This window comes from Oncorhynchus masou, chromosome 32, assembly GCF_036934945.1.
Source record: "Oncorhynchus masou masou isolate Uvic2021 chromosome 32, UVic_Omas_1.1, whole genome shotgun sequence".
NCBI classification, from domain to species: domain Eukaryota; kingdom Metazoa; phylum Chordata; class Actinopteri; order Salmoniformes; family Salmonidae; genus Oncorhynchus; species Oncorhynchus masou.
The window spans coordinates 11,693,388-11,705,480 of record NC_088243.1 but is presented as its reverse complement, the minus strand read 5'-3'; the positions used below and the strand labels follow the sequence as shown (position 1 = coordinate 11,705,480).

Here is a 12,093-nt window from a genome sequence, read left to right as displayed (position 1 = left end):
TGAGAAGTTTTGAACCACCAAGCTTCTTCCTAGAGCTGGCCGCACAGCAAAACTGAGCAATCGGGAAAAGGGCCTTGGTCAGGAAGGTGACCAAGAACCCGATGGTGACTCTAACAGAGTGCCTGAGTTCCTCTGTTAAAAATGGGAGAACCTTCCAGGACAACCATCCTTGCAGTACTCCACCAATTAGGCCTTTATGGTAGAGTGGCCACTACTCAGTTAAAAGCACATGACAGCCTGCTTTGACATTGCCAAAAGGCACTTAAAAACTCTCAGCCCATGAGAAACAAGATTCTCTGGGTCTGATGAAACCAAGATTGAACTCTTTGGCCTGAACGCCAAGCATCACATCTGGAAGAAACCTGGCACCAACCCTACGGTGAAGCATGGTGGTGGCAGCATCATGCTGTGGGGATGTTATTCAGCTGCAGGAACTAGGAGATTAGTCAGGATCGAGGGAAAGATGAATGGAGCAAAGTACAGAGAGATACTTGATGAAAACCTGCTCCAGAGCACTTAGGACCTCAGACTGGGGAGAAGGTTCACCTTCCAACAGGACAATGACCCTCAGCACACAGCTAAGACAACCAGGATTGGCTTCGAGACAAGTCTCTGAATGTCCTTGAGTGGCCCAGCCAGAGCCTGGACTTAAACCCGAACATCTCTGGAGACCTGAAAATAGCTGTGCAGCGACACTCCACATCCAACCTGACAGAGCTTGAGAGGATCTGCAGAGACGAATGGGAGAAACTCCCCAAATACAGGTGTGCCAAGCTTGTATCGTCATACCCAAGAAGATTAGAGGCTGTAATTGCTGCCAAAGGTGCTTCAACAAAGTACTGAGTAAAGGGTCTGAATATTTACGTAAATGTGATATTTTTTCTTCTTTTATATAATTCGAAAAATGTCTAAAAAAACTGTTTTTGCTTTGTCATTATGGGCTATTGTGTATAGATTGATGAGGATAATATATATTTTTTAATCCATTTTAACATAATGCTGTAACGTGACAAAATGGGAAAAAGTCAATGGGTCTGAATACTTGCTGTATAAATGGCGCGTTCACGTGCTAGGAAACTCTGAAATGTTCGACTTGCTAACTGGTTGAAAGCGGCAGTAACTACCACCAGTTAGGAAGTCTGAAATGTAAAGTTTCCTAGTTCCGACTAGCACCTGAACGCAGCATTAAACATTTGTCAACTGTAAAAGCATTGAATCTGTATAAAAATGAAAATATAATAGACCTCTTTTCCCCCAGTTCACAAGTGCAATATGGATGTAAATGCTTAGAACACAACAGTGTGATCACTCAGAAAATAAAACGCCTTAACCTCATTAAAAATATAATCACAACACAGTAATCATTGTCAGGTTCAAAGGTAATGGCAAGTCAGTTCAAACAGTGATATGCATATCCCACATCTCAGTCCGTGTCCTGAAGCAGAGAGGTGTCGGTCTGTGTCCTGAAGCAGAGAGGTGTCGGTCCGTGTCCTGAAGCAGAGAGGTGTCGGTCCCGTGTCCTGAAGCAGAGAGGTGTCGGTCCGTGTCCTGAAGCAGAGAGGTGTCGGTCTGTGTCCTGAAGCAGAGAGGTGTCGGTCCCGTGTCCTGAAGCAGAGAGGTGTCGGTCTGTGTCCTGAAGCAGAGAGGTGTCGGTCCGTGTCCTGAAGCAGAGAGGTGTCGGTCCCGTGTCCTGAAGTAGAGAGGTGTCGGTCCGTGTCCTGAAGCAGAGAGGTGTCGGTCTGTGTCCTGAAGCAGAGAGGTGTCGGTCCGTGTCCTGAAGCAGAGAGGTGTCGGTCCCGTGTCCTGAAGCAGAGAGGTGTCGGTCCGTGTCCTGAAGCAGAGAGGTGTCGGTCCGTGTCCTGAAGCAGAGAGGTGTCGGTCCGTGTCCTGAAGCAGAGAGGTGTCAGTCCGTGTCCTGAAGCAGAGAGGTGTCAGTCCGTGTCCTGAAGCAGAGAGGTGTCAGTCCGTGTCCTGAAGCAGAGAGGTGTCGGTCCGTGTCCTGAAGCAGAGAGGTGTCAGTCCGTGTCCTGAAGCAGAGAGGTGTCAGTCCGTGTCCTGAAGCAGAGAGGTGTCGGTCCGTGTCCTGAAGCAGAGAGGTGTCAGTCCGTGTCCTGAAGCAGAGAGGTGTCAGTCCGTGTCCTGAAGCAGAGAGGTGTCAGTCCGTGTCCTGAAGCAGAGAGAGCTCCAGTGGACAGGTCAGTAGGATTGAGGCATCTGAATCGCCTGCAGTAACTGCCTGGTCTGCTCCGTCTGTGCATGTACCCATTTTAGCTGCTTATCCAGCACACTACCACTCATCAGCACTGAAAACTCTCCGTCTGAAGAATAACATGACATAGCAGAGCAGAGCATTACATAGTACAACAGAACAACAAGCCATTGACTATAACTGCATGTACCTGCCCTTATGTTAATGCACTTCAGTTTATGTTTCTCAGGATAACTGACTAGAAAGTAGTGTTATTGACATCAAGCACAGAAATGTGGTATTTTAGGCATAGACAGCATGACTGGTTAAAGTGTTGTTACAAAACCATGACCAACCTTTCTTCAGGTTGCATAGAGTAACAATACTCAGCTGTTGGAATCGCACTTCCTGGTTCTTGAGGTACATCAGGAGATATTCAGAGATGGCAGCGTAGTGTGGCGTCAGTAGTTGGATGACATGTTCTGTATGATATATGAGCAACAAGAAAAAAAATGCATGTACAGATGTAGGATCTTAATTTGACCTACAGCACCAGCCAAAAGTTTAGACACGCCTACTCATTCAAGGGTTTTTCTTTATTTTTACATTGTAGAATAATAGTGAAGACAAAACTATGAAATAATACATATGGAATCATGTAGTAACCCCCCACCCCCAAAAAAGTGTTAAATCAAAATATATTTTATATTTGAGATTCTTCAAAGTAGCCACCCTTTGCCTTGATGACAGCTGTGCACACTCTAAGCATTATCTCAACCAGCTTCATGAGGTAGTCATGAGGAATGCATTTCAATTAAGAGGTGTACCTTGTTAAAAGTTCATTTGCGGAATTTCTTTACTTCTGAATGCGTCTGAGCCAAACAGTTGTGTTGTGACAAGGTAAGGGTGGTATACAGAAGATAGACCTATTTGGTAAAAGACCAAGTCCATATTATGGCAAGAACAGCTCAAATAAGCAAAGAGAAATGACTGACCATCATTACTGACATGAAGGTCAGTCAATGCAGAAGTTTTCAAGAACTTCTAAAGATTCTTCAAGTGCTGTCGCAAAACCCATCAAGCGCTATGATGAAACTGGCTCTCATGAGGACCACCACAGGAAAGAAAGACCCAGAGCAACCTCTGCTGCAGAGGATACGGTCAAATAAATGCTTCACAGAGTTCAAGTAACAGACATCTCAACATCAACGGTGCAGAGGAGACTGTGTGAATCAGGCCTTCACGGTCAAATTGCTGCAAAGAAACCACTACTAAAGGACACCAATAAGAAAAAGAGACTTGCTTGGTCCAAGAAACACAAACAATGGGCATTAGACCGGTGGAAACCTGTCCTTTGGTCTGAAGAGTCCAAATGTGAGATTTTTGGTTCCAACCGCCGTGTCTTTGTGAGACTCAGCGTAGGTGAACGGATTATCTCTGCATGTGTGGTTCCCACGGTGAGGAGGACATGCGATGGTGCTTTGCTGGTGACACTGTCAGTGATTTATTTAGAATGCAAGGCACACTTAACCAGCATGGCGACCACAGCATTCTTCAGCGATACGCCATCCCATCCACTTTGCACTTACTGGGACTATCATTTGTTTTTCAACAGGACAATGACCCAACACACCTCCAGGCTGTGTAAGGGCTATTTGAACAAGAAGGAGAGTGATGGAGTGCTGTATCAGATGACCTGGTCTCCACAATAACCTGAACTCAACCCAGTTGGGATGAGTTGGACCGCAGAGTGAAGGAAAAGCAGCCAACAAGTGTTCAGCATATGTGGGAACTCCTTCAAGACTGTTGGAAAAGCATTCCAGGTGAAGCTGGTTGTGAGAAGCAAGACAGAGCGAGAGAGACACAGAGTGAGAGAGACAGAGCGAGAGAGCAAGAGAGAGAGTGTACAAAGCTGTCATCAAGGCAAAGGGTGGCTACTTTGAAGAATTTCAAATATATTTTGATTTGTTTAACACTTTTTGGGTTACTACATGATTCCATATGTGTTATTTCATAGTTTTGATGTCTTCACTATTATTCTACAATGTAGGACATAGTAAAAAGAAAGAAAAACCCTTGAATGAGTAGGTATGTCTAAACTTTTGTCTGGTACTGTATATTGTAAAAGCAAAATAATCCTGCAGCAACAGGATTTGAACATTTAGTCCATAATGTTGCTTGATCGGTGGTTCGGCTTTTAGCTGGACAAAAGTAGGCATCATGAAAAGTGCAATACTGTTAATATAACCGTGTGTGGGTTTTCAGTGAATTTATGTACATCACAAAGCTCATCTGTATGAGCACACATGGGACAATCTTGCTGATACAGACAGTAGCGCATTTAAGAGAAAATATATTTATTATTGCAAGTATTACACTATCAATCATGGTGCTAGTCACATATAAAATAAAGGGACTAGACAACAAACAAAATACATGGATATTACCGTTCATCTTTAGTTTGCTGATGATGGAAGCAGACCTATAGGACAACTCTAGATTGTCCATTTGTGCAGAGAACTTCACCAGACTTGAAACATGTTCAGGAGTCATTTTTGTGGCCAAATGAGACTGAAGTAAGTCTGAAAAGGAAAGAGAAAAGTTGTAATAGAGGTGAGGTGACATAAACTAAACTGGTTTATGAATTGTTTGTATTCTCACCCCAGCTTGTCAGGTGATGTAAACAGGAAGTGACACACAGAACGGTCTCCTCTGAGGTCACACTGGACACAAGGGCCTTGAGAAGTCCCGTTACACACTCACTGTCCATAACAGCCTGTAGACAACACAAGGCTTGATCATCCCATGTCCACATGAATGAAAATGCATTTAAAATGGCTTCCAATAATCACTGCATTCATATGACATCACCAGGTCAGTGTCTCTATATTCATCTTAAAGGACCATTCTTGGTTTGCTAAAAGTTTTTTAAATTTAATTTAACCCATTTTTCTCCCCAATTTCATGGTATCCAATTGTTTTAGTAGCTACTATCTTGTCTCATCGCTACAACTCCTGTACGGGCTCGGGAGAGACGAAGGTTGAAAGTCATGTGTCCTCCGGTACACAACCCAACCAAGCTGCACTGCTACATAACACAGCACGCATCCAACCCGGAAGCCAGCTGCACCAATGTGTCGGAGGAAACACCGTGCACCTGGCAACCTTGGTTAGCGCGCACTGCGCCCGGCCCGCCACAGGAGTCGCTGGTGTGCGATGAGACAAGGACATCCCTACCGGCCAAGCCCTCCCTAACCCGGACGACGCTAGTCCAATTGTGCGTCGCCCCACGGACCTCCCGGTCGCGGCCGGTTACGGCAGAGCCTGGACGCGAACCCAGAGTCTCTGATGGCACAGCTGGCAGTGCAGTACAGCGCCCTCAACCACTGCGCAACCCGGGAGGCCCCTGGTTTGATAAAAGTTAACATGTGACTGAACATATAGATGGAAACCACATCTACATTCATATTCTAGTGAGTGAATAAGTGAGCGACATGGCAGCCATTATTACCTGCTGTCCCTCGCTGGTGCTGCTGAGGTTGGTGATGGTAACAACACTGTGGTTGATGATGGAGCTGGATCTGTGACAGAGGAGCAGCTGCCCGATCACCTGTACCAGGCCCTCATTCACCAGGCCCTCCTAGAGGGAAACACAATGAATATGGATTGCTAACACCAGTATAAATAACATCGATTGTAATCACCAACATCATTAGATAATAGATAGAATCCTGTCAGATATGTCAAACCTGAGATTCGAACCAACAACCCTCCAGATACTAGCCCACCTCTCTAACCTTGAAGCTACAGCTGCACCCATCAACATCCAGTTTAAAAAATCTCACTCTATTGGGTTGGTGTGTGGCTAGCTCAGACAGTAGTGCTATAGCAGACTCAGTCAGAGGGGGAGTAGCGGAGCACAGCAGGGCCTTCAGAGGCAACACACAATTCAGGTACATCAGCTGCTCCTGGGTCACAACTACAAAACAAAGCACAACACTGCATCCAATCCACAAGGATCTGTCTGTACAATCTGTGTTGAATATGTGCCTAAAACATTAACAGAGTGTGTTCTGTGGTGAAACGTTAGAATTACCATTCCCTGAAAGGATTTGGAGGCATCTGCAAGCTTGGGATGCATTCTAGAAATAAAATACAAACATTTGGCCCAAGGTTGAGAAAGAAAACATTTCATGACAGAATACATTTCATTGTGAAACTGTAACATCTGTTGGACATACTAGTAGATATTCATAGACTTCCAGGCGTTGCGTTAACTCCAGTTAGCATTGGCTGGCCAAACTACCTCTAACTTCCTTCATACTGGGCACAGAGACATAAAAATGGTATTCACGACTTCATCTGACTCTGTGTAAGTAGATACGGGGCCTGATTGCCAAAATCTCTAAGTTTCCCTTTAAGACCAACCATTACCTTCTGCACTGATGAGGACATGAGTGTCAGCAGAGACTTCAACAGAAAACGGTCTCCAATGCCCAACATTTTGGGATGATGGCCCGGGACGGTGGCTATGTTGCTCAGGGCAGAGCAGCTGTAGAACTAAAATACAGACAGAATATCAGTTCAGTTCAGAGCACAATAGAAGTTCAGGCTGAAGACCACTGGGACAAGATAAGCACACGCTTGGTCATCATGCTATAACCGTACTATTGTTATAAACAAACAACCACTAAAAAACTGCAGCACATAGTTACTTTGATGTGGTTTTAAATATTTGGCTTGAGGGCAGGAGACAGTGGATGTTTTACCTGGACCTCATAGTTGGAGGACTGCAACAGAAGTGCCAGTACAGGAATGGCTCCTTCTTGACATAACACTCCCATCGTCTTCTCTAGAAAGAAGAGCAGCAATGAAGGCTAATGTAGTGCCAGATTAATGGAAAGGTAATAGAAGGCAGACAAAATAATGGTCAGATATGGAGACAGTATGGTATGGTACAGTATGTCTAGGAATTAGTTAAGTTGGGACCACATTAATAAATCCATCCGTCTATTCTTCATTGATCTCTATGGCTAAGTGACACGCGTCACTTGTTTTGAAATGTCAGCAAACAATTAGATCACAGCCAACGAATGTGTCATTTGAACTCCACCCACTGTGGTCATATCAATACAGCAACAACCCAGAATGTGGCAGCAGCCTGAGATGTGTGCATAGTACAGGGTGTACAGTACATTATGTATTGGTGGACATAGTTCTGTGCAGACCTACCAGACTGTGTGAGGTTTAAAAGGGCCCAGACTGCATTCTGTTGGACTTGGGGATCGTAAGACTTGGCTAAAACCAGTAGTGGAATCACCCCTTCAGCTGACACGATAGCTTCCCGGTTTGAGTCTAAATAAATGTGAGGCAATAACAACAAAAAATACAGATTAAATGTCATGTCTAGTTTGGACAACAGAGTCATGTTGAGTTAGAATAGAATGTTGGGTTAGAATAGAATGTTGGGTTAGAATAGAATGTTGGGTTAGAATACAAGGAACACGACGTCCCACATGTGTCATGTCTTTCACATTAACCAGCAAGAATGAAGCCGTGTACATCTTTCAGCAGAGATATCATACATTTTTTATTTAACCAGGCAAATTTTCAATGACGGCCTAGGAACAGTGGGTTAACTGCCTGTTCAGGGACAGAACGACAAATTTGTACCTTGTCAGCTCAGGGGTTTGAACTCGCAACCTTCCGGTTACTACTCCAACGCTCTGACCACTAGGCTACCCTGCCGCCCCAGGGTACATACATGTTGTGCTTAGCTTCTTATCTGAGAGTAAATCAGTTTGTGGGGAATGCAAATGTAGAGAAACCTGATCCTATCGATTGTAAACAAGAAATGAATTGACAATAGCACCAGCACTTTGCTGCACTAATGTTGTAATGTGTATGTCGTCGTGTGTAGATGTTGTTATGTCTCAGCCAGCGATATCTAGTCAATGGCTGGGGATCAATAAAGTGTGTATGTCGTCGTGTGTATTGGTGTTGTAATGTCTCAGCCAGTGACATCTAATTTTCCTCTGGGGATCAATATAGATCAATTCAAACGTAAACACTAGTCCACCAACCTGAGGAGGCCAGTGAGGCAATACATTGGCAGGAGTTACACTGGACAGTGGGGTCCCCAGACTGGAGCATCTCTAGCAGGGGCATCAGCATCCCTGTCTCAATCACCTGCTCCTTACTCACTAGAAGACAGTAGTACAGTGTTTAACCTTGAGACAGTGCATGTGTGTGTGTGTGTGTGTGTGTGTGTGTGTGTGTGTACATACCTTTGTTCTTCACTAGCAGATGAACCAGAGACAGAGTGGTGATCCTCTGAACCTCCATGTCATTAGAGAGCAGTAGGGCTGTGTATGGCTCCAGGAGAGCAACGGGTAGAGGATAATCCACTGCAACAAGACAGGAGGAGAGGAAATCATGTCACCAATCATGTTCCTGTATTTTCAACTACCTATAGAGAGTTATAGACTGTACAGGATAGCTTTCTGCCTAGAGACCTATTGTCTGCCTCCATGTAACAGGGGGAATCCATTCTTATCTTCCTGCCCTCATGGAAAACATTTGGTCTGACATTTTCATAATACTGGTCACTTCTGTCACAAAGCATTTCACTACAATAGAATAGATAAACTGATGGGAGACCTGTACTGCACAGCCACTACAAAACAGTATACTATTACAATGGGATAGAAATCTTTCTAATAACAATCTGTCTCAAATATTAAAATGACACTTAAACACAGTACACTGACTGAGGTGTGTTCAACTGACCTGTAATAAATTAATGCTGACTGGTGGAGGCTGACTGGTGGAGGCTGACTGGTGGAGGCTGACTGGTGGAGGCTGACTGGTGGAGGCTAACTGGTGGAGGCTGACTGGTGGAGGCTGACTGGTGGAGGCTAACTGGTGGAGGCTAACTGGTGGAGGCTAACTGGTGGAGGCTGACTGGTGGAGGCTAACTGGTGGAGGCTAACTGGTGGAGGCTAACTGGTGGAGGCTGACTGGTGGAGGCTGACTGGTGGAGGCTGCTAAGGGGAGGACGGCTCATAATAATGGCTGGAACGGAGCGAATGGAATGGCATCAAACACATGGAAACTATGTGTCTGATATATTTTATACCATTCCACCTATTCTGTTCCAGCCATTACCACGAGCCATCCTCCCTAATTAAAGTGCCACCAACCTCCTGTGATGCTGACCCATGATTTCCAGATGCTCCTATGTATTTAATTCCTGTAGACAATACTGGGTTGAGCAGTGTAGTTAAAACTTTGATTCGACTGGTGTGCACGACTACACATCCATTTAGAATACTAATACCTGTGTCCAGGTGGTTCAGTAGTGTACGAGCAGCCTGTCTCTCGTGCTGCTCTGAGATATAGGATGCAACAGTTGCTCTCTTCCTCCGCTGACAGCTACATCTTGACAGGTTCTTTATACACTCCGTTATCTTCTGTACAAGTTCAGACGACAATCTCTTTACATAAGCAACGAAGTCCTTTAGCAGTTGTGCACACTTTTCACATATTCCGGTGGCCATCTCCAAAGCAAAGTGAAATCAGCATTCATTCACTATAGTATAAAAATATATATTGTTAATATACAATGTATACAGGCTATATGTTACTTATTCGTTGAATTCCAGTAGCAGTGCTCAGGTGGTAGTTTCTTCACAAGCCATGTATTTGCGTGTCTCTGCTGGAACAAAGAAAGATATGCACCTGCCTACCAGTGCCAAGGCATTACCTGTAAAGTGAATGGAGAGTTTAAGACGCCACGTGACATTACTGTTCTCGCCCAGTGGACTGCACGTTCCTTTGTTTCATTCTGAGCATGTATATACAACGAAATATGATTCAACATTCCTTAAAACACCACATTATGAAAATGCATATACCTTTTGCTATTAATTCATTGCTATTCAAGAGTATAGTTATGTAGAAATTGGTAAAAATGGCTGATGAAAAAGTTGAAATGTATGTATGTAAATGTTAAATTGTCTATTGTTTTTGTCTATATGTGTTTTTGTTTATTGCACAACAAAACTAAAAACACATGTGCAATGTCTTGGATACATTTTCAAATGTAATCACCAGGGAAAAATTATATCTGAAAAAAAGTGACATTGTACACATTTTTTTTTTTTTTAAATGGTGAAATCAAATCAAAGACCATAGTTGAAACGTCATCCACAATATTTTTTTCGCAACGGTGTCAGGGGTCACAATCACTGTCATTTACTCACGTATGGTGGTCAATGGTATGTTTTACAGGTTGTCGATGTTAGTTTGCATGTCCATTCACTTAAATAAACAATATTGCAAGACACTGTTAAGCTTGGCATCATTGGGGTGACCCTTGTAGCTAGCCAGATTCATTTAGCTGATTAGCTAACGTTATCAGCTAGCTAACTTTAACTATACTGTAACGGTCAGCGAGCCAGCTAGCTACAGCTTTTTGCAAAGATGATAACTAGCTAGCTATCTATGTTTGTCTTTCTTTCATCAGTTGAGTAGGCCTACCCTATGTGGTCAAGATGGACTGGCTAGGCAAGTTGCAGGCTGGTCAAATACAAAGTTAGAAAACTTCCGTTGCTTGCAATCAGACCCATAACATTGTACCCTGTTAGCAAATGTATTACAGTAACTACCACATGAATGTATCTGATTAATCCGCTGCCTTGCATTTTTCAGGAGGAAAAACTCCCTTGGACCCTTTGCAAGCAGAATGAGTGTCACTTCCGAATGCCAGCCGGAGAGAGTGAAGCCTTGATGAGGTTTTTAAGATATACACTGACCTGGCTACATTCAGAGAAGAAGAGTCCCGCTCAACCAGAGCAGGAGAGTATTGTGGCAAGTTGGAACAGGTCAGATCAAGAAGGCTTGGGGGCTGAAATCACTTTAAGTTTGATAATGTTGTAGCCTACAATATTTGTTGTGCATGGTCCCTGTGAATTAACGTCCATGCACATAAATCCTGTTCTCACCTTTGCATCCCCACTCCTATCTTTCAGCTCTTGACTTTGAAACATAACCTTGACCTTGTGAAAGACACAGAGGACAATGAGACTATCCTCCAGAACACGTATGACCCTGACCAGGGCAACGCTTGTTTCACCAAGAACAAGCTCAGGGAGAGGGAGGTAGCAGAGAAGGTCAACAACAACAACGGAAACCAGGACTAGGAGAAGGAGCAACCAACCAAAGGAAAGAGGAAGAGTGGAGGGAGCTGCCGCCAGCCTCAGTGCAGCAGGAGAACACTTATAACATTTAGATCGACTGCAGGAAATGCCAAAACAGCCAAATCCAAGGCCTCCTTGGAGTCGGAAGGTCCTGGGAATATACATAGGAGAAAGAATAACAAAGGGAAGAGGAGAGGAGGAGGTGTCTGGGGCCCAGAGTGGGGCTGCGTTGGAACTCAAGGATGAGTTACTCCATGAGTACCGGTAGCAGATGGCACAGGAAGTGGAGAGGGCCACCGTGAAGAAGACTGTACACAAGAAGTCAACAACGGACAAGACCAACGCTGCCCCTCAGGAAGCAGTAACATTAAACAATGAAGGTGCAAAGAAGAAGAAGAACAAGCTGAGGTCGTCATTGGATTCTGAGAGGGAGACGAGGTGTGTAGAAGTCTTGCAGGATTAACTTGCATAACTCCAGTGAGGTTTGCATGAACCTGTAAGGAAGCAGTAAGTCAGGTATTCTCAACCTTTTTGGGGACGGGGACAACTTTTGTGATCGCAAATTCATCAGGGACCTGCTCATAATCAGAGCACAACTGGAGTGAGATAAAAATAGCATAGAAGGAGTTGTATTATGACTTTGGCAGTGCATGGAACCAAGTCTCAGGCACTGGGAAGGAAAATGTAGCGGTTTTCAAGCTAATT

General features: G+C 44.2%; 1 protein-coding gene and 1 pseudogene across 1 annotated transcript; one reads left to right on the top strand and one right to left on the bottom strand.

Moving 5' to 3' along the window:
- Positions 1-2,048: 2,048 nt before the first annotated feature.
- LOC135525580 (uncharacterized) lies at positions 2,049-9,789 on the bottom strand. Its single transcript, XM_064953281.1, has 13 exons — positions 9,528-9,789; positions 8,476-8,595; positions 8,272-8,391; positions 7,421-7,543; positions 6,958-7,040; positions 6,623-6,748; positions 6,285-6,330; positions 6,034-6,167; positions 5,700-5,828; positions 4,850-4,964; positions 4,636-4,770; positions 2,545-2,670; positions 2,049-2,318 (listed from the first exon to the last, which is right to left on the bottom strand). Exons 1-13 carry the CDS (start codon positions 9,745-9,747, stop codon positions 2,197-2,199), a joined length of 1,599 nt encoding a protein of 532 aa, XP_064809353.1. The 5' UTR covers positions 9,748-9,789; the 3' UTR covers positions 2,049-2,196.
- Positions 9,790-10,908: 1,119 nt separating this feature from the next.
- LOC135526897 (uncharacterized) overlaps positions 10,909-12,093 on the top strand; it is an 11,961-nt pseudogene continuing 10,776 nt past the window's right edge.

What these genes read in the sequence shown, in the direction of transcription:
- LOC135525580 (XM_064953281.1), bottom strand. Translation starts at nt 9,747, where the DNA reads ATGGCCACCGGAATATGTGAAAAGTGTGCACAACTGCTAAAGGACTTC. An exon ending in TGCCTCACTGGCCTCCTCAG is followed by an intron (nt 7,544 to 8,271) that starts GTTGGTGGACTA and finishes ACATTTATTTAG; the next exon opens with ACTCAAACCGGGAAGCTATC. An exon ending in ACATCACCTGACAAGCTGGG is followed by an intron (nt 4,771 to 4,849) that starts GTGAGAATACAA and finishes TTTCCTTTTCAG; the next exon opens with ACTTACTTCAGTCTCATTTG.